The sequence below is a fragment of the Triturus cristatus genome, chromosome 8 (assembly GCF_964204655.1).
Source record: "Triturus cristatus chromosome 8, aTriCri1.1, whole genome shotgun sequence".
Lineage (NCBI taxonomy): Eukaryota > Metazoa > Chordata > Amphibia > Caudata > Salamandridae > Triturus > Triturus cristatus.
In genome coordinates this window covers 1,553,922,092-1,553,949,562 of record NC_140591.1, presented here as the reverse complement: position 1 = coordinate 1,553,949,562, position 27,471 = coordinate 1,553,922,092, and the positions used below count along the sequence as shown (strand labels likewise).

At 46.2% G+C, this 27,471-nt stretch overlaps 1 protein-coding gene across 6 annotated transcripts in view; it reads right to left on the bottom strand.

The window, feature by feature from the left end:
- The window catches only part of STIM1 (stromal interaction molecule 1), a 458,800-nt gene that overhangs the window by 208,620 nt on the left and 222,709 nt on the right, over nucleotides 1-27,471 (bottom strand). For all 6 annotated transcript variants that reach the window (XM_085623469.1, XM_085623472.1, XM_085623467.1 and 3 more), the window contains one exon: nucleotides 15,568-15,682. In XM_085623469.1, the coding sequence (XP_085479595.1) occupies nucleotides 15,568-15,682 (115 nt within the window). The remainder of the gene's footprint in view (nucleotides 1-15,567; nucleotides 15,683-27,471) is intronic.

Here is a 27,471-nt window from a genome sequence, read left to right as displayed (position 1 = left end):
AAGATTCACGCTGCAAAACTGAGCAGAGCTCAGTGGAGACTCCCTTGCACAACGTGCAGTCCAAAATCTGAGGCTCTGAGGTTCCCCCAGGAAGGTTCTACAGGGTGAGAGTAATCTGATTGGTTGTTCGTTTTATTTGGTCTCTTTTACAAAAAGAGGTGGACATGTTACAAAACTAGAATGGGCCTAGGCCTGGTTTCTTCTTTTGTAATGGTTTCTATTGCTATTTCATGTATACCGGGGACTCCCATCTCGACGACGGGGAATGATTCAAGCATGGGAATCTATGAAAGTTCCAATACTGGAGTAATCAGAAGATCAAGTCTAGAATTGCGTAGCATGGTTGACTACATGATTAACCGCAAATGGTTACAGAATTCACACATTCTACTACCTTTGGGTGATTCAAATCTTCAAAGAACACGTAAAAACCTCCTAAATGGTTAAACTTAGAAGTATTAATAATTGGTGGTGAGAAAAACTCCATTAATTCTGCCACGAAAGCCACACATGCTCCAAGCGATGAAAAGCCTACTGCTATTTTTGTAAACGTTAGCGAAGAGGAGTTCACTCCAATAGTAATATTAATTTAAAGTATGTGTTGGAGCACTTCAATACTGGCATTTCAATTTTTTTTTAAATGGGAGGCTCAAGTTTTGTTTTTTAACTAGTGCTTGTCCCAAATTCCTTACCAGAGCATTTTTCAAAAGCATAAAAGCATTCTCCTATTCTAAGCATTCGCCTAGTGCTGGTTATTCATTTCCCCGACTACATAATAGGACCACAAACAATGAATGATAACATTTTTCATGATCCTTCTCGAAACCCATTTGCAATCTACCTGTAACTGTCCTCAAATTATCATTCAGAGATGTGACTGACTTTGACCTCGCCCAATCTCTAAATTCTGTTTCCTTCACTACAATTATAACTCAGGACATTAATGCATTGTCAAGTAGCTACAACAATGAAGTGTTAAGAGATTTAGACACAACTGTTACACTTAAAAATAAATAAGGACCACTGATAACAGAGATGTGGCCTCTCCGAGACAGTAAGATTGCGAGACACTACTGCTCTTCCTGGACTGTAGATGAGGCCTCATTTTCATCTTTTCTATATTTATCACCTTTCATGCTACGTCTCTGTAAGGGATGACTCATATTTCTATGTGGTTTCCTTTTGGCTGAGTTCTACTTTATAATAATGAAATATTCAGCCTAGTCTAAGTGTCACCTTTTTGAAAGAGAGAACGTTTTGCAACACCCCCTCTAAGCAAAACTTCTCGGTCTGCAGATGTGAGAAAGTGTCTTGTTTAGCAGTCATTCCCCTCAGTACTGGATTTTGAACTCTGCACACTAAGGTACTGCTGTCCAAGCCCCAGTTTACGTACTCTGATCCGTAAAAAATATTTGAAATTGGCTAATCCCCAATTGGCATATTTACCTTTCTAGGAAGGCTAGAGTGCATGATGTACATGGGTACTCACAAACGTTATCTCGGGTCCAGATTTAAAGTGTGGTTTGTAGCAGAGGACCGCACCTGTGGGGGCGGGGTCAGTGGGGGGTGGGGCTAGAGAAAAAAACTGACCATGAGGTCGAATACAGGCCCCTGCAACAGTCGCTTTAGTCCACTGAGCCACTAGACCCAGCATCCACACACGTGTGTGTCTCTGTGTGCCCGTCTCTGTGTGCCCGTCTCTGTGTGCCCGTCTCTGCGTGCCCGTCTCTGCGTGCCCGTCTCTGCGTGCCCGTCTCTCTGCGTGCCCGTCTCTCTGCGTGCCCGTCTCTCTGCGTGCCCGTCTCTCTGCGTGCCCGTCTCTCTGCGTGCCCGTCTCTCTGCGTGCCCGTCTCTCTGCGTGCCCGTCTCTGTGTGTCTGTGTCCGTCTCTGTGTGTCTGTGTCCGTCTGTGTGTGTCTGTGTCCGTCTGTGTGTCTGTGTCCGTCTCTGTGTGTCTGTGTCCGTCTCTGTGTGTCTGTGTCCGTCTCTGTGTGTCTGTGTCCGTCTCTGTGTGTCTGTGTCCGTCTCTGTGTGTCTGTGTCCGTCTGTGTGTGTCTGTGTCCGTCTCTGTGTGTCTGTGTCCGTCTCTGTGTGTCTGTGTCCGTCTCTGTGTGTCTGTGTCCGTCTCTGTGTGTCTGTGTCCGTCTCTGTGTGTCTGTGTCCGTCTCTGTGTGTCTGTGTCCGTCTCTGTGTGTCTGTGTCCGTCTCTGTGTGTGTCTGTGTGTGTGTGTCTGTGTGTCTGTGTGTGTGTGTCTGTGTGTGTGTGTGTGTCTGTGTCTGTGTCTGTGTCTCTCTCGGTGTCTGTCTTTGTGTATGTTTGCGTGTATCTCTGTCTCGCTATCTGTGTGTGTGTTTCTCTGTCTCTGTGTGCGTCTGTGTGTGTCTCTGTGTGCGTGTCTCTCTGTCTCGGTGTGTCGGTCTCTGTGGGTGGAGTAGAGGCTGCAGGAGAACAGGAAATCTTTGGCAACACGAAACAGGAAGCTTCCCAAAAGGCCCTTTAAAAGTCAGCTGTGAAAACGCTTACAGCTGATTTTTAGGAAGCTTTCCGACTGTGCCATGTGTGAGGTCGCAGAGGACGGCAGTAAACACAGAAGATGGCTGTAGGTGCAGACGTAGTGAATACATATTTAATACGTATTCACTGCGTGTGCTGCTGCGGTCATCTTCTGGGTTTACTGTCGGCCTCACTTGCAATGTAAAAATGGTATGGCAAGGACCACGGCCCCTAGTGAAGGCCTGCCGGGCCGCGGGCCGCACCACGAGTACCACGGGTGTAAGAAAAGACACCAATGGCATAGAATGTTGACCGTCACAAGTGAAAAGCAGCACCTACTGTTCCATTCATTAGGCTGACGTGGTTTCAGATCTACATGTATAAATAAACTGACAGCCACTGCTTTGACACCTGCATCAAAAGGACCCTTTATGACAGGAATGAACATTGCTTTGAAAATTAGATAAGTCACCCCATAGAAGGCCCTGTTGCCCACAAAGTAGGGTGCCTGGTGTTTAAAAGTGGAACATGCAACAACTTCATGTTTGCATGTTGCTACAGTGCCGAGCTCCCAAAAGCTATTGTCACTGTAAGGGCCGCGTCTGGTTCTATGGAAAAAAAGCTGAAGTACAGTGATGTGATAATTCTGTATCTTTGGTTTGGAATAAGCGACAGAAATAGCCCAATCACGGTCTTTATAGTGAATAAAAATTCAGTACAATGGTAAAGCTGGATTTTCGATTAAATATACAGGAACGGTAACTGTTAAAAAGTTATACTTCCCCTGCCTGAAGTCCCTGTAAGACTTCGCATTAGCCTGCCTGCAGCTGGCCTCTCGGTGCCTCATTGAGGAGGTGTTAAATACTGCACTCAGAGCAGAGACAAAGGCTTGGGACTGGCAGGGTGGCTTTGGGGAGGAATGTGACCCAGCTTCACCTAAGCTGGGCAGTTTGAGTATCCAGTAACGTTACTACCGTCTCTTATAGTTTAGTATAAAGGGAAGTCTGGAGAAGAGTGGTCTTAGGATCCCACAACAAAATTTAGCCTCCTGGCTTTACTATCAGTGGAGGAGGGAGTTGGCCACAGAACCAGTGTGGAGTGAATGAGTAGGGGGGCTGCTCTTTACCTTCAACACACACTAGGTGTGCCACCCACAGGAGCAGAAGGTTTTAACCCTGTAGGATGTTACTGAGAATGGTGCACAGTGGGATAGTTTGCAGTGAGGAAAACCTGATGTGCTGCAAAAGTGGGAAGGGTTGGCCTTGGGAACAGTTTGCCCGTTGGTCAGGAAGTGTCTAAGAGTCACTCCAACCCACTAGCTAGTGGAAAAAAAAAGTAGCACCTTACCCCACCCCCTCAGAGCATGTTCTTCACTGTAGCAAAACAGACGAGGACTGGACCAGGTGTTTGTGACCTGTGTGGAGACCTGAAGGGCTAAACCTGTTCCATGTGTACCCAGGACTAAGACATGGATTCCAAGTGTCAGCTCGATGTGGGAACTGGGACATAAAAGGCTGCAAGAAGCCTTATTTCCTGGAGTGACTAATTACAACTGAACCTATACTGTACCTTGCTGGTGGCCTCTGCTGCAGTGGGTCTTGCCTTCTCTAAAGTGCTGTCCGTGAGGTCCTGGGAACCTTTGACGTGGCCAAGAAGAACTGCCCCATAAAGTCTAAAATATGGGAGATGAAAAAGGTTAGGATTCCAGACAGGGGCGGCTCCTCCATAATGGCGGAGGAGCGTCGCCCCACTGCTCAAAGCCAGCAGTTGGGAAATAAAATGATAATAAAACAATTGTATTATCATTTTATTTTTTAAGTAACTGCCTGAACCGGAGAGCCTTGCGTGTGTAGGGAGGAGCCGGGCCAGGCCATGGCAGGGAGAAGGAGTGTACATGTTGGTTTGGCCGGCTGTCCAAGGACAGCCGCACCGACACGCGCAGTTGGGTTTCTCCAACCCGGCTGTGGAACGGCACAGACTCCCCTTGACCGATCGAGTGCCAATCCAACCCGCTAATGCCAAAATCCGGCGCTGCTCTCATGCTTGGTAATAGCATGAGAGCAGCGTCTGGACTGAATAGGGAGTCTGTGATGGTGTCCCAGAGATTGCCGGGAGTGGGAGAGCAGAGGAGTACTGAAGCGCAAGGCAGCCGGCAGCATTAGGAAAGTCTTTTTTATTTTATTTCTTAGCACATGCCTTTATTGGGATATGGAGTGCACCAGCACAGCAGCTAGACAGGTGCTGCCAGGTGAGGGCCCTGAAATAATCACACCTGTTTCAATTCGCACTGATACTCCCCCCCCCCCCCCGCGGTTGGTTTGATGACCACATACAAAACTTCTGCACGGGCGAGACTAGTCCCGTGGCTTGACAAGTGAAGGATTTTGACTTCCATAAAACAAAGTCGGAAGGTAAAAATTTTGACTGGGACGACCCACTTTATGTATCCCACATATGCCCCATTGCAGTCGTCCTGCAACCGTGCTTGGGTCTCGGTCAACCGCAAATAGGTATTTCTGATTGGAACTTTACTTTGTATTGGTGCTTTATGGCTTACATTTTTTTTAAAAAAATTACATCTCCAGTCCCTCTTCTTGCATTTTAGTAATTTTGTTGTCCTTTTTGTTATTAAATTATTCTCAACTGTAAGGAATATATTGTGGGATTTTACAGTGTTGCATTTTGACTTTGACTGCTGTACTGTTGCAAAATACGGTCTGCTCTGTGCCATAGCTACCAGGGAGTTGAGCTCAGGTTTAATTTCCTGAAGCTGCATGTCGGACCCGATAATATTTTGGGATTACTTGGGTAGAACTGCCATCCTCCTCAGCCAAGGACCCACTTTCTTGCTGAGGAGCTTTTAGGATGAGAAAAATATATATTTTAAATACAAAATGGATTCTTTCTATGGTACTGCCCACCCTTCAAGTCATCCCATTTGAGGCTCGGAACATTGTCCTGGTGTAAAGCTGCACTGCGACTTCCCCAGGGCTGTGCACAAGTACAGGAACGTGTAATATATGCAGCTGAATGTCTAACCCCAGGAAGTCTGGCAGGTGTGTTTGAGCAGCTGCACAGAAAGCAGCAGGTTTCAGTGGTGCATCAATGTGTGCTCTGTATGCTAATGCACCCCCCCCCCCCCCCCCTGTACTCACCTGCCTGTCAGATGGTGTTTGGTAGATACAGAAAAACATGGGTTAACAGGACCAGCACGGTGTGACTCTGGCTGTATCTCTCCCATGCAACCTTTTCTGAACTGTAGGCATAAACCAAAGGGCAAAACCATCCAAAGTGTCAGTCCCAGGCTCACAAAATCTGGCCAGATCCATTCCAGATTTTCAGGACCATCCCAGGTTTTCTAAATCAACTCCACTTTCTTTCATTGTATGTAAATGTGGATATCCTTGAAATCTGGCATGGATAGGGCCCTCCTTGACCTACGTTAGACATCTCAGGTCTGTGTGCTGGCGGGTTTCGCAGCACAGCGATGGGTCTGGTGGGAATGAAATATCATTGCACGTGGGAAGTCCACTATTAAAAAGTGGGACGACCAGAAAACAGCCAGAAGTGAGCACAGGTGGTTTAATAATCACCTGCAGGTTAATTATAATAAATCCCTAAGTCAGAACGAGTAGGTGCTGGAAACCTTCCTTTGAGGAAACTTCATTAAGGGAAGATTTAGCAGCCCTGAGCTCTTGAGGTATGTGGAGGAGTTCCAAGGGCAGTAAGCGCCTTTACCTTCGTAGGAGCTGCAAATGTTCTTGAGTTAATGCATCTGACAATGTGAGCCCCTGGTGGGGGGGGTTGGGGCGGGGGGGGGGGGGACAGGCACAGACTATAATCAGCAACATTGGGTCCTTTCAAGTTACTGTGTACCACAACCCCACCAAAGGCCATATGTGTCCTAAAATTGTATTCTACGTTCCCCTGGTGCCAGATATGGAGGTTACCCCAAAGGGCAGAGCGCCTCCCTGGCCCCTGAGGTGTCAACTATTGGATCCAAGACAGAGCCCACATCAGAAAAATACTCAGAGGCGGGTTGTAACGACAACCCTCTTCTACACTTTACAATCCCCTCTTCACGCTCTTCGAACCGATCATTTCTGTTTTTTTAACTTGAGGCTTTCAGCTTTGCCATTTTCGCCAGTGGACTTTTCATATATTTATGGCATTCTTAACGTTTTCCCGGATATAATTCTACAAAAAATTACAATAAAGGTTTAATCCTAGCCTTTAAAACTATGGTTAGGGTGAGAAGCATTCAAAGCAGTCTAATGACTGCCACACCTACAAACATCGGCTCTCCCTACCGCCGCTGATCTAAAAGGACAATGGAAGGCAAACTAATGGGGTCACATCATCATTAATGAGTTCATAGTGGAAGCCTCCTGAGGGCCCCCCTAGGACAGCTCCAGAGTCACCAGACCCTCTTGTGATAAGCCAATCACTCCGCGCTCCAACCAAACATGCGCACAGGATGGTAACCTATTATTCTCCAAATGTAACCAGCTAACACGCTCCCTATGGGAATGCAGCACAATCTATAAGGTGCAAGAGGCTTACCAGAGGTGGGTAGATGTTTCTGACCAATAAGGCACAATGACATTGTGCATGCAGAGCCCTCAGAGTACTGCTTGAACCTAGGGCAAAAAAAATTAACTCTCCTGGCAGAAATTGACATTCTACTCTAATGTGCATAGGGCTTTAAACAAAATAGAAAAGCATGTCAAACCGATGAACTCTTTCAAACTGAGAACAGGATGGGAGGTGGGAACTATCAGGGAGAGTAGGAGTGGGGGTCTCACTAAGAGTGAGTGGAATTCATAAGTAGGAAGAAAAAGAAACTCAAACATGGGTACACAATCAGGGCGTAACAACTGGATGAGAAAAGTAGAGGCAGGAATGACAGCTAAACTTTCACAGTGTTTCAGAGCTATGTAGGCCTTGCATCACCGAGCTGAAGCCAAAGGTGGAGGATCTGGAGAATACAGCAAGGGCAATCAATGTGAGAATCTCTGGTCTACCAGCAGCTCATAAGAAACCAGATCTCAGGGCCACAGCAAAGTCAAACCTAGGCTGGTGGGGGTTTGTCGACTTTGCGTCTCCCTCAGAGGGCCCAAGTTGAAATAACTGGAGCTGGTGCGGAGGGAACAGATGCTCACAACAGTGGTACAGACAGGATATGTTACATCAGAAGGACAGAGTTCAAAGTTTCCCTGCTGGGCTCGCACTTGTACACAAAGAGAAGGCGAGAAGGATTACAAGAGTATATCCTAAGAGCCTCTACACAGGATGAGGATGATGGTAGAACAGTCATGAGCAGATCCATGTGTTACCTGCACGCTGTGTGCGTTCTTACATTAACAGGCGCCACGGAAGGCCCTGTAAGAAGAAGGCAGTGGAGGTTGAATGAACACTTCTGAATGTCAGACCTCCTCAATCAATCAGGGATACGTGAAGCGCACTACTCACCTGCGAGGGTCTAAAGGCACGGGGTGGATGGGGAGATACATGCAGCTTTGTCTTACCCGAAGATCCAAGTCTTGAGGCTCTTCCTATAGGGTTACAGGGTGGAGATTTGTCTGATGCGGAGTGGGAGTTTGTTCCAGGTCTTGGCTGCGATGTAAAAGGATCTTCCACCCGCTCTGGCTCTGCGGATGCGTGGGACTTCGGCTAGGACAAGATCGGCGGATCGGAGGTTTCTCTTGGGTGCTTAGAAGGAGAATCTTTGGTTGGGGTATTGGGGTCCGATGTTGTGGTGGGATTTGTAGCCATCAGTGAAGAGCTTTAAGGTCACTCTTTTTGATAGAGAGCCAGTGGAATTCTTGTAGGTGTTGGAGGATGTGGTGCTGTCGTAGGATGCCGAGGTCTGGCTGCGGCGTTCGGGATAGTATGTAGTTTGAAGAGTAGAGATTTGTTTATTCCGGAGAAGAGTGTGTTTCCGTAGTCCAGTCTACTGGTTACGAGTGTGTGGGTGACAATCCTTCTGGATTCGGGGGGGGGGGGGGGATCCATTTGAAGGTCTTGCAGAGGATGCGGAGGGTGTTCAACAATGTGGAGGATACGGCATTGATCTGTCGTCGGTGCATGGTGAGGGAGGAGTAGAGTATGATGCCGAGGTTGTGAGCGTGGTCTGTGGGTGTGGACGGTTCTCCGACCGTGGTGGGCCACCAGGTGTTGTCGCATGCTGATTGGGTGGATCAGAGGATGAGGACTTCAGTTTTCTCTGAGTTGAGCTTAAGGCAGCTGTTGCTCATTCAGGAGGCGACGTCTTTCATACCTTCCTGGAAGCTGTGTCTGGTGATGTTGGGTTCGTTGGTGAGAGAGAGGATGAGCTGGGTGTCGTCAGCATAGGATACTATGCTGAGTCTGTGTTTTCGGACGATGGTGGCGAGGCGGGGCATGTCGATGTTGAAGAGCGTGGGGCTGAGTGAGGATCCTTGGGGTACTCCGCAGCTGATCTCTGAGGGTTCGGAGAGGAAGGGTGGGATTCTGATTCTTTTGGTTCGGCCGGTGAAGAAGGAGAACACCCAGTCGAGGACGGTCAGTGTGCGGTGGGAGATGGTGTAGAAGGCTGCTGATAGGTCTAGCAGGATGAGGGCTGCCGTGTGTTCCTGGTCGAGGAGGGTGCAGATGTCATCCGTGGTGGCTAGGAGGGCAGTCTGGGTGCTGTGGTTGCTGATGAACTCCCCTTGTGTTTTGAGGGATATTTCATTAACCAGAGACACCTGATGAAAGTTCACTTTTTAGGAGGGGTCTCCAACATCTGCTCCTCCCTTCCACTTTACCCAAGGTGGGATATTCTGCCTGGCTGAGGAGCCCAGTAAGTCTGCCATTGTTTGCATAATGGGGATATGAGATATCGAAGAAATGTCTGACCGCTCTGAGTAACAGGCGAACTGTTTTGTGCACACCAGACTGTGGCAGCTTCCTGTATCAGCATGCACACACTGTGCGTGCATCAGGCAAGCATGTGAGCCTGCCAGGCATTCTCACATCTGCAGTCAGAGTCTTAAAAATTCCTGAGTTCAATACTATTCAAGTGGGGGAGGCTGCGCATCACAGACCGTCCATGAGAAATACTTAGATTGTAATACATTTCTTAAGTTGCAATACTGCTCAGAAATATCTGTATATTTTCTTATACATACTTCATTGTTATTGGAATTCTTCAGGGAAGCATAACCCTACCTTGTTCAGGTATAGGTTTGCATCTTGTATGATCAATTTTATGTGCAAAATCAGCCAGGAAACAGGGTGCAGTCCCAGGAGTTCGGACAATTCTTCACACTCAAACAACCAATTCTAAAAGCACTCACTATCTGTAAACCAGCTTGCTTCTTGTATTATGACGAGCAGAAAGATAAATCTATAGCAGGGTGACTGGTATAGGTCTGAATCCACATCAGATTTTCAAGATCACCTTTTCCTATGTAAATCAATTCCACTAAATTTATCTCCCATGGTTATCCCAAAAATCTGGCGTAGCTCTGATCCGCCAGATTCGTTATGGGACAATCGCTCTGGAGGAAGTTGCAACTATTTCTAATTTTCAAGACAATGATGAATGTGTGTTTATTAGAAGAAAATAAAATCTCTTTGGTTTCCTCTTAGAGGAACTGAACACAAAGCACTGAATCAGCTAAATGAGGATTTATGAAACCATTACACACCCAAGTGAGCTGTGTGTCCAGACGCATCCCAGCACAAGACGTCTGACTGCGGCAGCCGGCAAGTCATCAGAAAATCAAACTTAAAGTCTCAAAATGTAGCAAATCAGGAACATTGTACCACAGAATATGATGCAGTAAAAAGAACAAACAATCACAGTTTAAGGAACCGACAGCCATGCTGGCTGAAATATCCTGTGGGAAACCAAGCACGCCATACAGAATGTCAGGATAAAAGACCATATGAAAAGAAACCTATAGCAATACCACTTGGAAGAAGACGGAAACACTAGACCTGAAAAGCCACCTGGAACTTTATGGTGGGTTTCCCTCGACTCAGCATGGGTCATTACATACAACAGCAGGTAAACAGCACATTTGCTAAGTAGGACATAACATGGAATAAGAGGACAGCAGCGGAGACTGACGGATGGGAAGGACAGACCAGCTGAAACCACAAACTAAATGCGAATGCGTACATAGCCTCATGTGCCATGTGGAAATCACCATCACTTACAGATCCTTCAAGAATTTGTTCATTTAAACTCCTGTGTAACACACCTGGCCATCCTGATGCTTAAACTCAATTCCACAGCTGACCATTCACCTATGCACATATTGCTCCAACTCATGGCGAAACTTTAACCAAGTGCCCCCAAATAAACAATTTTCCTGTCCTGATGAGGACCTTGAAAACATTATAGGTCGAAACGCCGTCGACGCCCGTCTTTGGCATATATTTAGGAGGAAGCACTGATTGCAATTTTCGTTCTTGTTATTTGTTGGACTTATTTTGTTTTAACGTTTTGTCTCCTCTGCCATTCTTCTCTTGTTTACACTGGAAACCATGGTTTTAGTTTTGTTCCTTGTGTAACTATGTGAGCACCTTTTAAGTATTCTTTAACTGTTTTCTAATTGTTTTTCTATGCCTGCTATTTTAGTAAAAAAATATGTTTTTGTATTAATCATTCTTTTTTGTGTGTTGGGTACCCCTTTACGATTTCTTGTCTAGGTATGTTTTTTGTTTGTTTTCATGCATATACGTTTTTAATAGCTTATATTTACAATAGGAGGCAAAGTGAGACACCAATTTGCTCAAAATCACATGACTTGGTTAAATACAGAAGCCGGGATTAAAACAAATTGCTAGTTTACAAGTTCAGCAATCTCGTCGCTAGACGAGACTGCCTTCCTACCTGGAGTACTTCACTGTCAACATTGCCATTTGCTTTCATAGAAACTGTGCTTGTGCCAGACGGGAATTCAGGCGCTGTTGAATTTTGTGAGGGTCGTTTTATGGGAAAGGGCGATCTCAGAATCTGTTGTTAGTCTTCAAGTCTGTTCTAAGTTCAAATAGAAGAACTGGAAGGAGGCCTTTACGCCAGCCTCAAGTGATGTGCGTCCAGAAGTGAGGACTTCTAGCGGCCCCTCATGGGGTCGTCCATGGTTTTATGCCTCCAAAAATGGCTGATCTCTTTCAATCGTGTATTGAGGCGGTGAGCTAAGGACAGAGGGCTGCATGGAGCAAAGGACTGGGATAAGGAAGAAGGGCAATTTAAATTATGCAAGGGTGATGGCTCTACCAGCTGGTGAAGGCTTGTCAAGGTTCAAATATGGATTGAATCTCCGAGTCAGCCTAAATGTAGAGGATCCATCTTTGGTGATTACGTATTCCAGGTCATCCAGCACTTACGCTTGCTGGATAACACAGCTGTGGCAAGCACCCCTGGTGCGGCTGTTCTAGCAGATACTTCATCAAACGGAGGATGCTGAACCTACCAGGATCACTGTGGATTCGGATCTCGCAAATACCATATGGTCACCAGTACCCAATGTGGAGTTTAACCGGTCCTCTACCAGAAGTTATGCAAGTAGGTATATATGAGGCATATCCACAGCGTGAACCTCACTGTAAGGCAGCAGAGCGCTGCACAGGGCCACGCGTTTTGCCTGGGTGACTTACAATGCAGGGAAACATGAATATAATGAGGCCGCAGCTGATGAAGTTCACCCAAGTCTTCATCCTTGGGATGGCTCCTTAAGTCACCAAGGAAGGTTTCCAGGTTCACGGGTATCCTCCAAATCCCAATAGTTACATTTTGCTTTGTAAAATAAACACTAGAACTGTCTGACCGATAGGACATCACATCCATTTTTGAAGCTCCTCAAAATCGACTTGTCAGTCCTGAAAACGTACACAATTGTGACAAAGACAATTTATCCTCCCCTCACACCATGAATATACAAAACTTCGATCTCTGTAAATGGCGGAGTCAGTATGGTTTTAGGCTATAAGAATCGGAGTTCATTAGAGTTGCAACTGTTAATGATGTATATTTGGGCGTTCAAAATTAAATGAATTGGAAAATAAGAAAGAAAGTGTCTTCCATGGTGAGCACAGCGAGTACACGCAAAGCTGTGCTGACTTGTGAGGTTCTTGTACCCACGAGCAGCCCTATCCATGCCAGTCAGCCATGTCTGATAGGGCGATAGTGAGCTGGCACGGCTATTCTTGGTCAGAGATCACTGGACCTGCTGACAGCTGTCCAGGAAACCACGGTCTATAAAAAGAGGCAGCGGGATTGAACCTCTCCGCATGTGTATATGATGTGGCAAGTGGATTTGCATGCTTCATCCAGATATCAATGACCAGCACAACAAAGTCTTCCGCTAGGCAAGTCTGAGTCTACGTGGCATGGCCTGAGCAGTGTGTAGTTGCTTAGATAGCAGCCGTACACTGGCTTCTTGCTCAGTCATTTTTCCTTTAGTTTCCAATCTCATGATAAAAGAATTTGTAAATATTGTATTAGTGGGATCGGTGGAGCAATACTAAGTACAGATGGCTTTGGTTACTTAGCGATTTACTCTGTGATAGACTCCAGACCTTTCCCTTTGTGCTCGGATGATGGCAGACAACACGGCTGAATTATGCACAGCACGCCTTGGCGCAATGGGCGTGTGCTCCCCTGGGGCCCTATGGTATTATGCAAGGTGCCGCGTATACTTCTGCATCCTCTTCTGTAATACTGATAGCGCTGGTGCACAGGTAGCACCAGAACTATCTTCAGAGGGTGTTTCCTCATTTGCATGGGGCGTGGCCACATGCAAATGAGGTCATCCCTTTGCTTCTCCACCTGCGCCCTATTACGGTCACAGGCTCCGAGGTAAATCTGCTGTTAGGAGGCACCTCAAGGAGGTGGTGTACTGTCAGTCCCTTGGACCACTCCCTGCACTCATCTGCCCGGGGATCTCGGTCACCTCTAAGCTGCAGGCGGCTCTCGTCTGCACTGTGACCCACAGAGCGGCCATTAAGGAGTCTCTCGGTCCTTCACTGAATGCGCTGCCTTCAGGACAGCCACAAGTTCGCAGCTGCCTTGGGCACCACATTCATGATAAGGAGCACCGTCCTGCCCGCGCCAGGTGCACATTTACTGGGACAGCGCGCCCTGTCAGTAATCGGGGGCCCCTGATGTTTAATGTGCAAACAGGACCTGAACTAGTTACACCATCTGATTTTTTCCCTTTTTTTCGGTGCGGGTCCAGATCAATCTTCCGCAGCCGAGATAGTCATTTTTGTCCCATATGCTACGAGCACAACATATGGAACCCAACTGGATGAACAATCGAGTGCTCATGACTACAACCGTGAAAGATTACCAATATCACGGGCACTGCGAGCCATACAACAACATCCATGCTCAGCTAAGCAGCGGGCGGCCCTCTCGCTTGCACATGGAAGTCGAGTGAGCCGCCCATTTTAGTGGCACGTGCCTACCCCCTCCAGCTTCAGCACAACTCATTCAGGAGTTGGCTGGGAAGATACCTCCAGACCGGACTGTCACCAATCACGTCCCTGTAGACGAAGGACCACCAGCCCCTCAAACAGCAGACATCAGAGAACGGTAGACTTCTGCCACAAGTCCTGCTGCACACAAGCAGATGCTGGGATGGTCTCTCTTATAGCTCGGACTTTGCATACACTCTCTTCCCAGATGCAGGCCCACGAGATCTGCAGGCCTGGATTCACCAGTGAGCTAGAATCAAGCAGTTGCACGAGAAAAGGATAGTGAGAAAGGAATACCAAGTACAGGGGCTTGGCAGTCACTGGTCTTTCTAACAGGTCCTCATCAGGTGCAATGCACGCAGTAACTGTGCAACGCTCTGCCTGGATCAGTCTGCTCCCAAGAAATGGCCCACCCGGCCTATTCTGCTCCTTCCGGAGTGCCTCAGATTCACACTCCTACACTGGATGTTCCCTCTCATTCTAACTCTCACACATCCGTGTTTTCTCGCTCTATCATGCTTTTGATGTTTCATGGTCTTCCATCAAATGTACCTTCCTCCTCAAAGTCATTTGCTCACTGTGGGCACTAGCCTAGCAATCGATGCCCCTTCCGTTACTCTTTGCCTTTCTTCCCTCCTCTCACTCTTTTGCTCTCACTCCTTCCTCTTGTCTTCCACTCACTCCTTCTTCCTTAACTTGGCAATCTGGTTTGCTTTCTTTGCTCAGTTTCTACTCTACCTTAATATTCCCACCTGTCATAATTTCCACCTCCCCTGCCCGTCAGGAATAATCTACACAGCTCCATTTACGCCAGCTGTCGAGTGCCATAACTCCCTGCCTCGCATATGCCACCTTAGATTTAATGTATTTGATTATCCCTGTTCCATCTATTTCCCACTAATCGTTTTAGCCAAGTTCCAGATTCCCTCTAGTGCCTGCTCTATTCGCTCTCTAGTTTACCAATCCTGTGGTCTACTGGCGTCGGTAAGCCTGGACTCCTCTTGTTATCTCAAGCAGCTTCCATGAAGCCTTCAGCAATGGGCAGGCTTTGGAGTTGTGGTCTGTGCAAGGGGACTGGTACTCTGGGGTGCATGGACGGTGAGGAGTCCTGGGGTTAGTGTGCCAACCATGGGGTGAGCAGAGTGTCTCAAGGGATGCTCGCTTGGCGGAGTGGATGTCAGAGATCCCGACATACCCTAAATAAGTGACTTAATTAGAGGGATGCTCTCTTTATTGCTGCTCCATCCGGTGGCGAAAAGGCAACAGTGCAGACTGGCACACAAAGGAATATTGTAGGAGAAGGAGTCTTCTGCCCAGTGAGCACCAGTGGGGACTGATCATTTGTTATCCATGGACACTTCCCGGTCTGGCTCTCAACTACTTTGTTATCTAAAGGTAAGAGCATTAGTAAGATCTGACAACAAAATAAATAATCTTTAAAGCTGCTCCACCTTTAATAAAAAGTCAGCCAGTCACTCCTAAAGTACCTTTGATGGAGAACGTTGAGGAAAGAAAGATTAACATTCTGCAAACGAAGCGCAGCTTTCGGCACACCTATGCTCAAGTTATGGACAGACGCACTGATCAACAAGTCATCTGTTGAGGGCGCAGGTCTCTTACCTTCAGAGTTCTTCCACGATTGCCAGAGATCTTCCACGCTGATGAGCTTGTCTTCTCCATGGAAGGTACTGTGCTTCACGGTAGGGTCATGGTAATTCAGGTCTTCCCGCAGGAACTAAGGAGTAAACAGACATGAAGTTACAACTTGCTTAGGCAAAGGAAATACCAACAATGCCAGATTCCAGATGTCCCGATGCTTACAGCAATAGCCGGCAAAGCGTTTCTCAATACCCTCAATACCCTAAGGCCACAATGCAATAGAATCCTAATGGACGAATATTGGGGCTCCATCTGAAGGAGGAGAAACATACTGGGCTTGTACAGTTACTATGCAAGGACCTTGCAAAACATCATCTATATATCTCTTCCAGAAAGATATATAGGACGAAAACGGATTGCTTGTGTTCAGAATGTGTCTCCTTTCGGAATCATGGACAAAGTCCCGCCACACTAGGGGCGAATGTACTGCCCATCGATGTATCTGTAGATTGTAAGTATAGCTCCCCTTTGTATTCCAAAAAATTCTTCTTTAGAGCTAGTGTGGCACATTCTATCACAAATTGTCTCGGCGTCTGAAAATCCATGTTGTGGCTTCCAGAGCCTCACTGATGACCCGGATAGTATCATCCTGGGGAATGCTTGTGTACAGTCCACACTAGCTCTAAAGAAGAATTTTTTTTAATACAAAAGGGAGCTATACTTACAATCTACAGGTACATCGATGGGCAGTACAATCGCCCCCAGTGTGGCGGGACTTTATGTCCATGATTCCGAAAGAAGACACATTCTGAACACAAGCAATCCGTTTTCGTCCTATATATCTTTCTGGAAGAGATATATAGATGACGTGTTGGTGATCTAGCAGGGATCTGAATGCAAACTTTTGGAATTTTTTGACTGGATCAATAAGTGTGACCCCAATTTAAGGTTTACCAACTCCTTTGACAGGAAAGAGATAATCTTTCTAGACTTGGTCATAATGAAGTCAGAAGGAAGACTTGACGAAGACACTACAAACCCACTGCAAAGAATAACCTCCTGGCCTTTTCTAGCTTCCATCCCAGACCTTTGCGAGAAAATCTCCCTTTTGGGCAACATCTGCGCATAAGGCACAACTGTAGCAAGATGGAAGACTACTGCTCGCAATCAGCAGGACTCACTGAGAAACTATGAAAACGAGGTTACCCTGAGAGGATCCTCAAGAGGAGCTGTAAAAGGGCAAAAAACCAACACAGGGAAGCTTTGCTTGAAGACACACCTAAACTCACGGAGGAAATACCACTGACGTGTGTCACCACGTACAGTATTGCATCTAATGCAGTAACCAAATCGATCCGCAAACACTGGTGGATCCTGGAAAGCAACAACAGAAAATGGGATAAACCCTTATTTTCTTTCAAAAAAGCCTGGAGCATTAAGGAAGGCCTTGTCCATACCAGACCAAGGCAAATTACGAACGACGATGTACCTTCAATCCTTAATTCCTGGGGTCTACCAAACGTTACGGGGCATTTTCCCTGTGGGTCATGCAGCGTATGTCATCTGACCACAGCAACAAAAACACTTGAGCTGGGGACTGGGAAAACTTGGACACAACGTTAACATACTAACTACAATTCTGTGAAGGTTGTGTACTTAATAACCTGTCCGTGTGGTACCAGATATGTGGGAATGACATCCTGTAAAATAAAGCAACGGATCGGTGAACACCGGAGTAACATCCGGTGTAAAAAGAACATCACTAAACTAACCGAACATTTTACTCAGGCTAACCATACTGTAAATGATCTTAACTGGACGGTGATCGAACAGATTAAACCTGGGAATAGGTCAGCCAGCATACTGTTTGAGAAAGAACAGAGGTGGATTTACCGCCTTTCCACCAACATACAGGGATTTAATGACAATATACCCTGGGGTTCTGTACTAAGACGCTAGTGAATTTCTCCTAGGGCTCAGTTCTATACCTGTCAAATGCTCATTACTCTGGGAATATTTTTTCACACTACTGTAATCATACTCAGATGGTAATCCTAACAGTTCTATTGTTCAAACATCATAGGACTAGGTTTCACCACTAAAGATCTACCACTGACATTTTACAATGACACAAGTAAGTGATATCTCGCTCACTAATAGAGCACCTCTGTATCAATAAAGTTTTGAGAAATCCCTAGTTTTTCTAAAAATATGGCCCAGCCCTTTCTGGTAACAGGCATACAGGCAGGGTTGCAGTGGCATGACTACTGTATTCATTTTATTCAATCTAGCATTTGGGGTACAGTTTGTTTTGACTATCGGTACACCAGTGGCTCAATAAGCATTTTTGAAACATATAATCATTTACGTCGGGCATCCAGCGTTCTTTTGCCCTACACATAATGATGATTCTTAAGTACTTCAGTGTTCTAGTTGTTGTCACGCACACGTGACTTACACGTAAGAGCGTCATCACGCTAACGTGAACACACCGTCGTGCCGGCTGGACACTTCCTATATGATACCTCCACGGTGAAGGACACGTTATCTTCGGAGTCCTCAGGAGGGTACAGGCAGGTGTCCAGCGGGCGGCAGACTTTGACGAAGTAAGTTACTTATGTTGTTCACGAAGGAACTCCTTCTGTATCAAGGGTGACGTTGCAGACCACTCTCTAACTGATGCTTAAACTCTCTCATCTATACGGAGCTTGACTACAAGTCCCGCCCCTCACCAGGGCTCATGTAGCGAGGTTAATCCTTACTTCATGTAAGCTCAAACATACTTTTATTTCGCTACCTGACCCTGTATATAAAGACCTACGTTTTCCTATTGTTTATGCACTAAGCCTGCCTTCACCACCAATACTCAGTAGTTCTACTCCTTCTGAGCAGCATCGGTGGCAATTTTTTAATTGAAATTAAGGTTCCAACCACGAGATTGCCGGTATATTCCCCGTGCCAAACGGCAGAATTTTACGCCCATTTACCATAATCATGGGTTTTGCTGTCTCTTAACTTCAAGAGTACATCGCGAAAATAGTAACTGAATGAATTGAGTTAAAACAGAAACACCACCGGTTACTGTGTGTTGGTAGCTAAATCTTACCACTGTAATTACAGAGAGCACTATAGATGACATGCATGAGAGCCATCTAGTACACAATGTCAAACGGGGCATTTCAAGGATTTATGTGTACGCTGTGAATTATTTTGTTCGTTTGTCTCTCTTCTTTGTTTCAACAGAGATAAAGGCTTTCAGAAATCCTGAAGGCAACTTAAGAACCGTGAGTTTAAGCGGTCCTTGACTCCACAGGTTAGGGTGCGCCTTAGCGAGCACATACCGCCGTGGTGGTCCTCCTAGGTCCTGACGAATGCTTCGCTTAATATACTAAGAAGCAGAAACATGTTTACCATTTTTATGTACACTAGGATGTAACTGGTCTACTAAAACCAGTTTCTACACATCCGACGCACCTTTTTAATAGTGCCCTGTTTTCCACCATTAAAATTATTTTTGGATTAAACTGCCACACCATTTTAACTTCACTCCTTGCACCATTCACAACTTGCACTGATTTCACAAAAAACAGCTCTGCTGTAAATCAGGCGTTGTAGCACACCGGAGAGGCATTCGGCCTCTCTGGTGGGAACCCAATGATGAAGCATGTCACCAACTAGGTTGGTGAGTGAAGGGTTCTTTTAAAACACAGTGAGTATCTTTGTGCTAGCTTATTTTCACTTCAGGATACACTCTTTTGTTGTTTAAGTAATACTACCCAGGGGGATCAAGAGTGGCACCAGTAGCTTCCCTCTCTCTCCTATTGTTTAGTTACATTTGACAATGTTTCCAACATTCAGAAGCATGCTCTTTGTGGAAGAATCTGGTGGAAACTTCAAACATTTTCTTAACCCAGTGACTGCCAACTACATGCAGTTATGGTCTCCGTTTGAGCTGTACCACAATAAAGAAATGTTTTAATGTATAATTTGGTTTCATTTGGAGGTTCGTCAAATGCTTTTAACCAGCCGGCAGTGGAATCAGAGCGCTTTGGGGTAAGGGCACTTGCAAGAAGGAAATGGAAGTTTGCTTTACAGTATATGTGCCCTAACCTGAGGTGGAGAACCAGCTGATCATCTAGCAGTGATTAACTGTACCTGAACAGAACCCAGTCGATAATGCCGACTAATATGAAGCCCTGACAGAGCATGTGTGCACAAGTCCTGGGTAAAGAGGTGAGGTAGACCGTAGCCATTTCACTGGCAAGTACGTCGCATTCAACTGTAGAGGGTTGCGAAGACAACAAGACGATTACCAAAATGCCATGGTTAAAAGTTGTCTTAAAAAAAAAAAAACTACTGCATATCAAATGAGGCGGCGAGGAGGAACCCTGGTCAGTGATCATGCCATAGCGCCCATATTTATACGAATGGACCACCAAAAGACTTCGCTTGGCAGACGTAAGGGTTAAGGTAGGTTGGTAAGTGACAAATTGTTTTGCAAGATAAATTGGTGGAAGTCATGATGCACATGGTGCACAAGGCAAAGTCAATCAATCAGCATTTGCAGAGCACAGCACTGACACCCCTAAGGGTATTTGGGCGCTGAGGGTGCCAAGTCTCAGTCGAAAAGCCAGGTCTTGAGTTTCCTACTGAAGTCCGCCTGGGAGGGTGCTGTTCAGAGGTGGAGGGGCAGGTCATTTCAGGTCTTGGCGGCGATGTAGAAGAAGCGTCCCCTGCTGTGGCAGTGTCAGGTGTAGGGAGGTGTGCAAGGGCAACTGAGGCGGAGCGCACGTCTTGATTGAGGGCTGATGTAAGTTTAGTCGATGGTTGATGTAGGATGGTCCTTGATTGTGTAGAACTTTGTAGGTGTGTGTGAAGATCTTTAACTGGCATCTTTTCTGGGTGGGAGCCAGTGGAGGTGCCAGAGGTGAGGAGTGATGCAGGTCCGTTTGGGTAGGTCCAGGATGAGTCTGGCTTCAGCGTTCTGTATGGTCTGGATTCTTCTGAGGAGCTGGATGGAGATTGAGGCATAGAGCGCCTTGCCGTTGTCGAGATAGCTGGTGACGAGGGCCTGCATGACTGTCTTTCTGGTATTGATTGGGACCCATCTGAAGATTCTGCAGAATATGCGAAGGGTGTGGAAGGAGGAGGCTGCTAAAGTGAGTTAAAGTTTGTTCTTTCTTTCAATGAGAACCATCAGAGGGATTTCACAAACTGTGTGGATCGGTCATGTCATTTCACTCCAAATAACAAGCAAGCTGCACAGTTCCAGTTCATCTGGTGAGAACAGAGAGAAGAGGCTGTTGTTGACAGGACCCAGGAGTACCCCAGTGAAAAAGGTTGCCACGTTCATCAAGCATAAAAGTGCAACTTGTATCTTGTGCATACAAGTGAACTCATATCTTGCAGAAGTCTAAGATGTAAGCCAAGAAGGCTAATTGCGCTGTTAGCAAGGCATAGATAGCCCTGAGGTACGTCACAGCTGATGTTGACTATTTTGGAGAGAAAGGAGCCTGATTCGACCAAGTGACAGCGGTCTTGTAGGAAGAAAGAGAACCTTGACTGTGCTGTTACGCTAATGCTTCTCCAAGCAGACATCTTTCAATTAGCACCGGGTTGTCAATGGTGTCAAAAGCAGCTGAGAGGTCTAATCAGATCAGTGCACAGGCCTAACCCTCTTCTGGGAACTGCTAAGCTCTGCACTGTAGAGTAGTCTCTGTGCGGTGTGGTGCCCTAATGAAAGCCACTAACAACACAGTGTGACCCCAGGTGGGCAAACACCTGGTGATAACAGCTTCAAGGGTCTCTGTAACAAAATGAAGGCCTGAATTTGACCTATAGTTAGATTACCAAGATCCGAGGTTGATTTCTTTAGGACAGGTGTAATGATTGGAAGCTTCAGGGATTTGGAAACGTTCTAGCTGGAAAGGGGATCATGATTAAAATGTTGATGATGGTGTAAACATTTGGAAGCCCTGGTAATAGCTTCAGCAATAAGAATGTCCTAAATAGGAGATACGTATTTAAGAAGAACAAGATGTTGCATTTGTCAATTGAAAGAACAGCACCTCACCGAGACGGCTGCACAGCAAGGCAAAAGTGGGCACAGCTCCATAGTCCATGGAGAAAAAAGTGGCAATGCAACCTCTCACAGTGTCATTTTCTTTGCTAACTACAAACAGAATTTCGAAGCAGTGAACTGATGAGGGAAGAAAATATGTCGGAAGAGACGCTAGGAGACACTATCGCCTTAAATATCTGTAAGAGTTCCATGGTGAAGTTCAAAGATTTGGCAATGCGAACTTGAAAGCGTTGTTTCTTAGCTCTGGCATATACAGATATATTGCTTCTGTAATAAACTCAGCAGGCTGAATGGACAATTTGGTTTTGTTTGAGCATCTTACTGCCGGTTTGTCTCGAAATATCAATTAGCAGAAATTGTTCCTGTACCATTTGTCTTGAAGGAGTACTCCTTTCAGGAAGAGGTGCACACCAGAGTACCATTAAGCTTGGTGGGGTTGAGGTCTGGTAAACTATTGTGTCGGTGGGAGTACCGAGGCCGGGAGACCTGGCAGTGTACTAGGCTTTTGCTGCGTCTGCCCAGGAAAGTCCAGATCCAACCATTCCTGAAGGACCTGCACTGGCTCCCTATCAAAGAACGTGTGCGGTTCAAGGCTCTTGTTTTGACGCACAGAGCCTTCTACCACCCTGGCCCTCTGTACCTGCACAACAGATTTAACCAAGTCCAACCGACCAGGTCACTACGGTCCTCCAGCTCCTTGTACGTGGCGACTCTTCATTTCCGAAGGAAAAATTGGGGCGGCAGTTGTTACTCTTGCCCGGCCGCCACCAGGGACTGGAATGTCCTCCCACCATAGCTCCGCGCCACGGAGGACATCCAGGCCTTTAAGCATCTCCTCAAGACTTGGAGGGCTTTAGAAAGCGGATCCAAAGCGCGTCAGTTTGGGATCAGGTTTCAGTGCCAGGACACTCACAGTAGCTGCTGTGCTTTCCAAATCGCAATAAAACAATAATAAAGTTTGAGGCGTGACTAGGTGTAGACTTTATTTATTTATTGAGAGTTTTATATAGCGCGTAACAGAACGCTTAAGAATAGCAATAGAAGGCAAGTTACAAAACAGTATGCAATTTGCCAAAGTACATAAGTTACATAAGCAAGAGGTGAGAAAACAAAACAAACGGGCCCATACTGACAAGGATAGAGCACTTTCGGTAAAAGAACAGTGTGCAGATTTGCGGGAAAGCACAGGAGAAACGACTCAGAACAGAGTTGTATGTGCAAGGGTGTAACAAAAGCAGCAACACACAAACAGGAAAGGGGTTGTTCAGGCGGAGAGGGAGGACTGTCCTAAATGAGAGGAATTTGTTCACAAATAGAGCTTTTACTTCTTTCCTTAAGATGCATGTCGAAGAGGTGCATCTGATCTTGGGCGGGGAAGAGTTCCAGATTTTTGGGCTCATTCCTGTGACAGATCGGTTGTAGGTTTTCTTTTTGTTAAATGTTTGTGGTTTGAGTAGAAGGGAGCTTGTGGACGGTCTGTTTCCACCTGATAAGGTCAGGTTCTGGGCCGGGTATTGTGGTGCAGTGCCAGTTATACATGCAAATTTGAGATGGAACCTTGACTTATAAGTTGGCAATTTCAATCACTGGAGGTCGAGAATGATATGAATATTTTTTTTAAGCCAGTGATGAGCCTGGCTGCAGTATTCAAAGTGGCCTTAAGTGGTGCAAGTGCGATTTTCGGAAGGCCCGCAAGAGTGGCACCGTCATTATCTAATTTTGATAGAACAAGAGCTTGGACCGCTGTTTTGTAAGGTTTACGTTTTTGTAGGATCGGAAGTTGAAGATTAGCTCCCCTGGTGGTGGCACTAATGTGCTTTTGCATGGAGAGGACATTATCCAGGGTAATCCCTAAGGAATTTGAAGAGTCAATAAGGCGTGGGGTGCAATTCAAAGCAGTGAGATGTGGGAGCCAGTCTTTGATTCGGGGAGATGGCAGGCAGTGAAATCAACAGGAATTCTGTTTTGTGGGCATTGAGTTTGAGATGGTTAAGAGTTAACCAATGTTGCGTTTTTGTCAGGATGTTGTTGAGGATATTGATGTCGTCAGGGGGGGGGATTTTCATGTATAGCTGGGTATCATCCGCATACATGTGGTAGGAGATATGAGCAATTTTGAGGATTTTAGTTAGGGGCTCCATGTACAGATTAAACAATGTGGGGCAGAGTGTTGAACCTTGAGGTACACGCAGCGACACTGGCAATTGATTAGGAAGAGCTTGATTGATTAGGATGCGCTGAAATCTATTGTGAACGAAAGAGGAGAACCATTGTGGGAAAGGCCCATCTTGTGTTCTAAAAGATTCAGCAGAGCATCATGACTGACCGTATCGAACGTCGTAGACAAGTCAAGTAGGATTAGTAGACAGGATTCATTCTGGTCGAGTGAACGTACTGCATTATCCACAATGTGCACCAGGGTTGTTTCCATGATATGACCCGGTCGAAAGCCAGTTTGGCATTGGTCAAGGAGCTGGACTTGTTCAGAGTGATTGTGGAGCTGTAATTGCACACATTTTTCTAGGAATTTGTCTAAAGTTGGGAAGTTAGAGATGGGGCGGTAGCTATTAGGGTTAGACTCCTCTGCATTTGGTTTTTTATAGAATAGGAGTGACTTGGCCACTTTTGAGGCTATCATGTATGAAGCCCTGGGTGAGTGAGGCATTGATGATCTTTGTCCATAAAGGGAGTAGGAAGTAAATGGATTTGTTGAGGAGTTTGGAGGGAAGGGGGTCGATGAAGTGTTTGGAGTATTTTAGAGAGGTCAGAAGTTTTAAGATGTCATTTTCCTTGAAGGTAGTAAAAGAGGACCACAAAATGTTGTTTTGAGAGGGCGGAGAGGGTATTACAGCATTTGCCCAGGGTGCATGAGGTGTTGAGAAGAGAGGAGTCACATGGTAGGTGTTTCATAGCGTTCTGGATAGCGGAGGTGATTAGTGTGATTTTCTCAGCAAAGAAGGATGCATATGTTTTGCAGTTAGGAAGTGCTTTGTTGTTGGAGGATGGGGAATCCCTTTTGCAGGCTGTCTGGCTTTTAACAATTTCAAATAGTTTTTTTGGTCGGTTTCTTGCTGAATCAAGTTGGTTTTGGAAGAATGCGGCTTTGGTTTTCCTGATGTGCCTGTTATAGGTGCTCCATTTTTGTAGAAGAAGTTTAAGATTGAGGAGCGAGGGGTTATGTTGCCATGCTCTTTCAGCAAGTCTGAGATGTCTGCGTTTATTATTGAGGTTACAACTGAACCGAGGCTTGGATCTTTTAGAGGGGATTCTCTTAAGTTGCAGTAGGGCAAGGGTGTCCATGATTTTTGACATAAAATTGGTATAGTTTTCAGTGAGGTCATGAGTGTTCTATGTGGAGGGGGTGGGTGTAGAATATCTTTGCACAGAGTCGCCATTAAGTGTGGGTTAATATTGTGTGTGTCTCTTACCCAGTGTTTGGCTTCTACAGGTTGACCCGTGGTGGTTATGGCCTTTTCAAACAGGGTGGTCGGTCCAATTGCAAGGTAGAATGGATTCAATTTGTAAGGAGTGCTCCTTTAAGATGATTAAATCTAACGTGCCCCCTTTGTTATGAGTTGGGCTATTGCATGCTTGGATACAGCAGAGATCCTGGAGGGAGGCTGTGAAGCTGTTTACGAGAGGATTGCAAGAGTTGCTCCAGTGAATGTTTAAGTCTCCTAGAAAGATCTGGTTGTTATGATAGATGGATGCAGAGCTCAGCTTTTGCCATGAATCAAGTCAGCCAATGTAGGTAGCATTTGTTAACCTGCTGTTTAGCTTCGTAGTCCGGAGAAGATAGTGTTCTGCCTGGGATGTTTGTTGAATAAAAAAAAGCGGGTGCTCCGTTATAAATGAGAATAGGTTGAGGCAATAACTACTCCCATGAGTCTGTTTGTTAACTAAATGGATGAATCCAAGAGGGTCCATAAGTTCAATAATGTTCTGGCCGAACACATTAGATGGATGCTAAACCCAGGGACTCGCATCACTAAAGAAAGAAGCTCAGTCAGAGCTGGTTAGGGTATGCAGCGCAAGACCCAGGAGGCCAGAGTGGAAGGTATTCCTGCACGAGTGGACAGCCTTAGCTAAAAGGCACCTGAATGAAGCGTAAGATGGGTCCTGACGCTCCTTGAGAGGCAGCGCCTTGATCAACTAAGGTCTTCCCACCTCCTCTACCCTGATCTTTGTTTGTTTTAATCCGATTACTACAATTTGGAGAAAGGAGCAGGACTACATCTGGTGCTAAGGAGTCCTTGAACCAAGTCTTGGCGAATGACAAAGGGGGAGACGTTGTTTAGGGTGAAGTCCAGAATGTTGCCATCGTTTTTAACTGCAGATCTTCCATTCATGAGGGCTCTCGTGTGGTGTTGGGAGGGAACAGTGACGACACTTAATAGTCAGACATGATGGCGCCGTTGGAGAGACCGATCAGGAAGTAGAGGCTTGGAGGCAGGAGGCAGAGGAGGAACACCTGAGGCTGGCGTACGTGTGCGAGGAGTCTGGTCAGTCCTGGGGATACAACGGTTGCTTGTGATTGCTTTCAGCTTCTTGAAGTTTTCAATGAAGGTAGAAGACCTTTACGCAGATGGACATCAGAAGCGTAGAGTCAGAAGGCAGAGTAAGTGTCACCGTTCACTGCACTGATGTTCAGGACGAGGGCAAGAGAAGGTTACAGTTGTATGAATCATAACTAGCGAGGTGTTCAAAAGAAGAATTTGGGGTGACCTTAGCGACTAGAAGAAATGCTCAGTATTTTAACTGGAGGAAGGAGGGTTTTTCACAATCTGGACCAGCTAACCCTTAGTTGTTCACAGAGTTAGTGGTTATATCTGGTGCAAGGACCTAAAATGAGGTGGCATTTGCTCGAGATCAACAAGCAACACGTGTCCGTTCGATTGCGCATATAGGCAGATCCTTCAGAATGCTGTAAATTGCCCTTTGTTTCCCCCTGGTACTGCCCTTGTTACCCCTAGGGTAAGGTGTCATGAAAGCAGAAGCGTCAACAAAAGGTACACATGGCCCCAGGAGCCTTTCTATTCTGGGCCCTTGAGGAGAGAACAGGAGACTGGATATGGGCGAAGAGTGAGACAAGGTCAACTCTGACGTCGTCAGGGTCAAAGGGTGTATGACGTCGCCTCTACTACCACCCTTTGCATGGTGAATCAAGTCCAGGCTCTATACTAATGTTTTGAACAGCTGGTAAGGCCACAATACGAATTAATCTTTTCTTTTTCTCAGGCTACCTTGAAAACCAACGAATTTTACCAACTGCACGTTTACACCAGTGTCTGCAGGAAGCTTGAACAAGCAGAGTGCCTACAGACTCTGAAAGTAAGCCACGAAAACTAGCAACAGAAGTGGGGTGAAAGAGGCAAATATGAGCGACATTTTCAAGAGGAAAGTGGAGAAACAAATAGAGACGAAAGCTAGCACCTTTTCTTTCTGGGAGGTTTATTTTGTTATGTTGCTGTAGAGAAATGCACCGTTATAAAGCGAGCTCCTAATGTTCCAAATCTTTTTTTCTCAGAAGTCTCTTATCGTTCGGCTGCACAGCACTCTTTCGACGTCACGGGAGAGGGAGCGCAGATCATGGATGATCAAGCCGGTCCCCGGCTCGTGACCTACAAGGGCCCGCTGCAATGTCAGACTGGCCCCAGTCTGAGCACACCCGCCCCTCCCAGCCCGGGAGGTTGTGCATCAGCTGTTGCGCAGTATATTTAGCCCATGGAGATGGAAAGGAAAAGTGATACGACTTTTTTGTTTTCCTTAAACAGAACTCCGCCGTGACACATTCCCCAAGGACTCCTGTGGGGTGCTGGGGGACAAGAGGCAGCCGGAAGCGG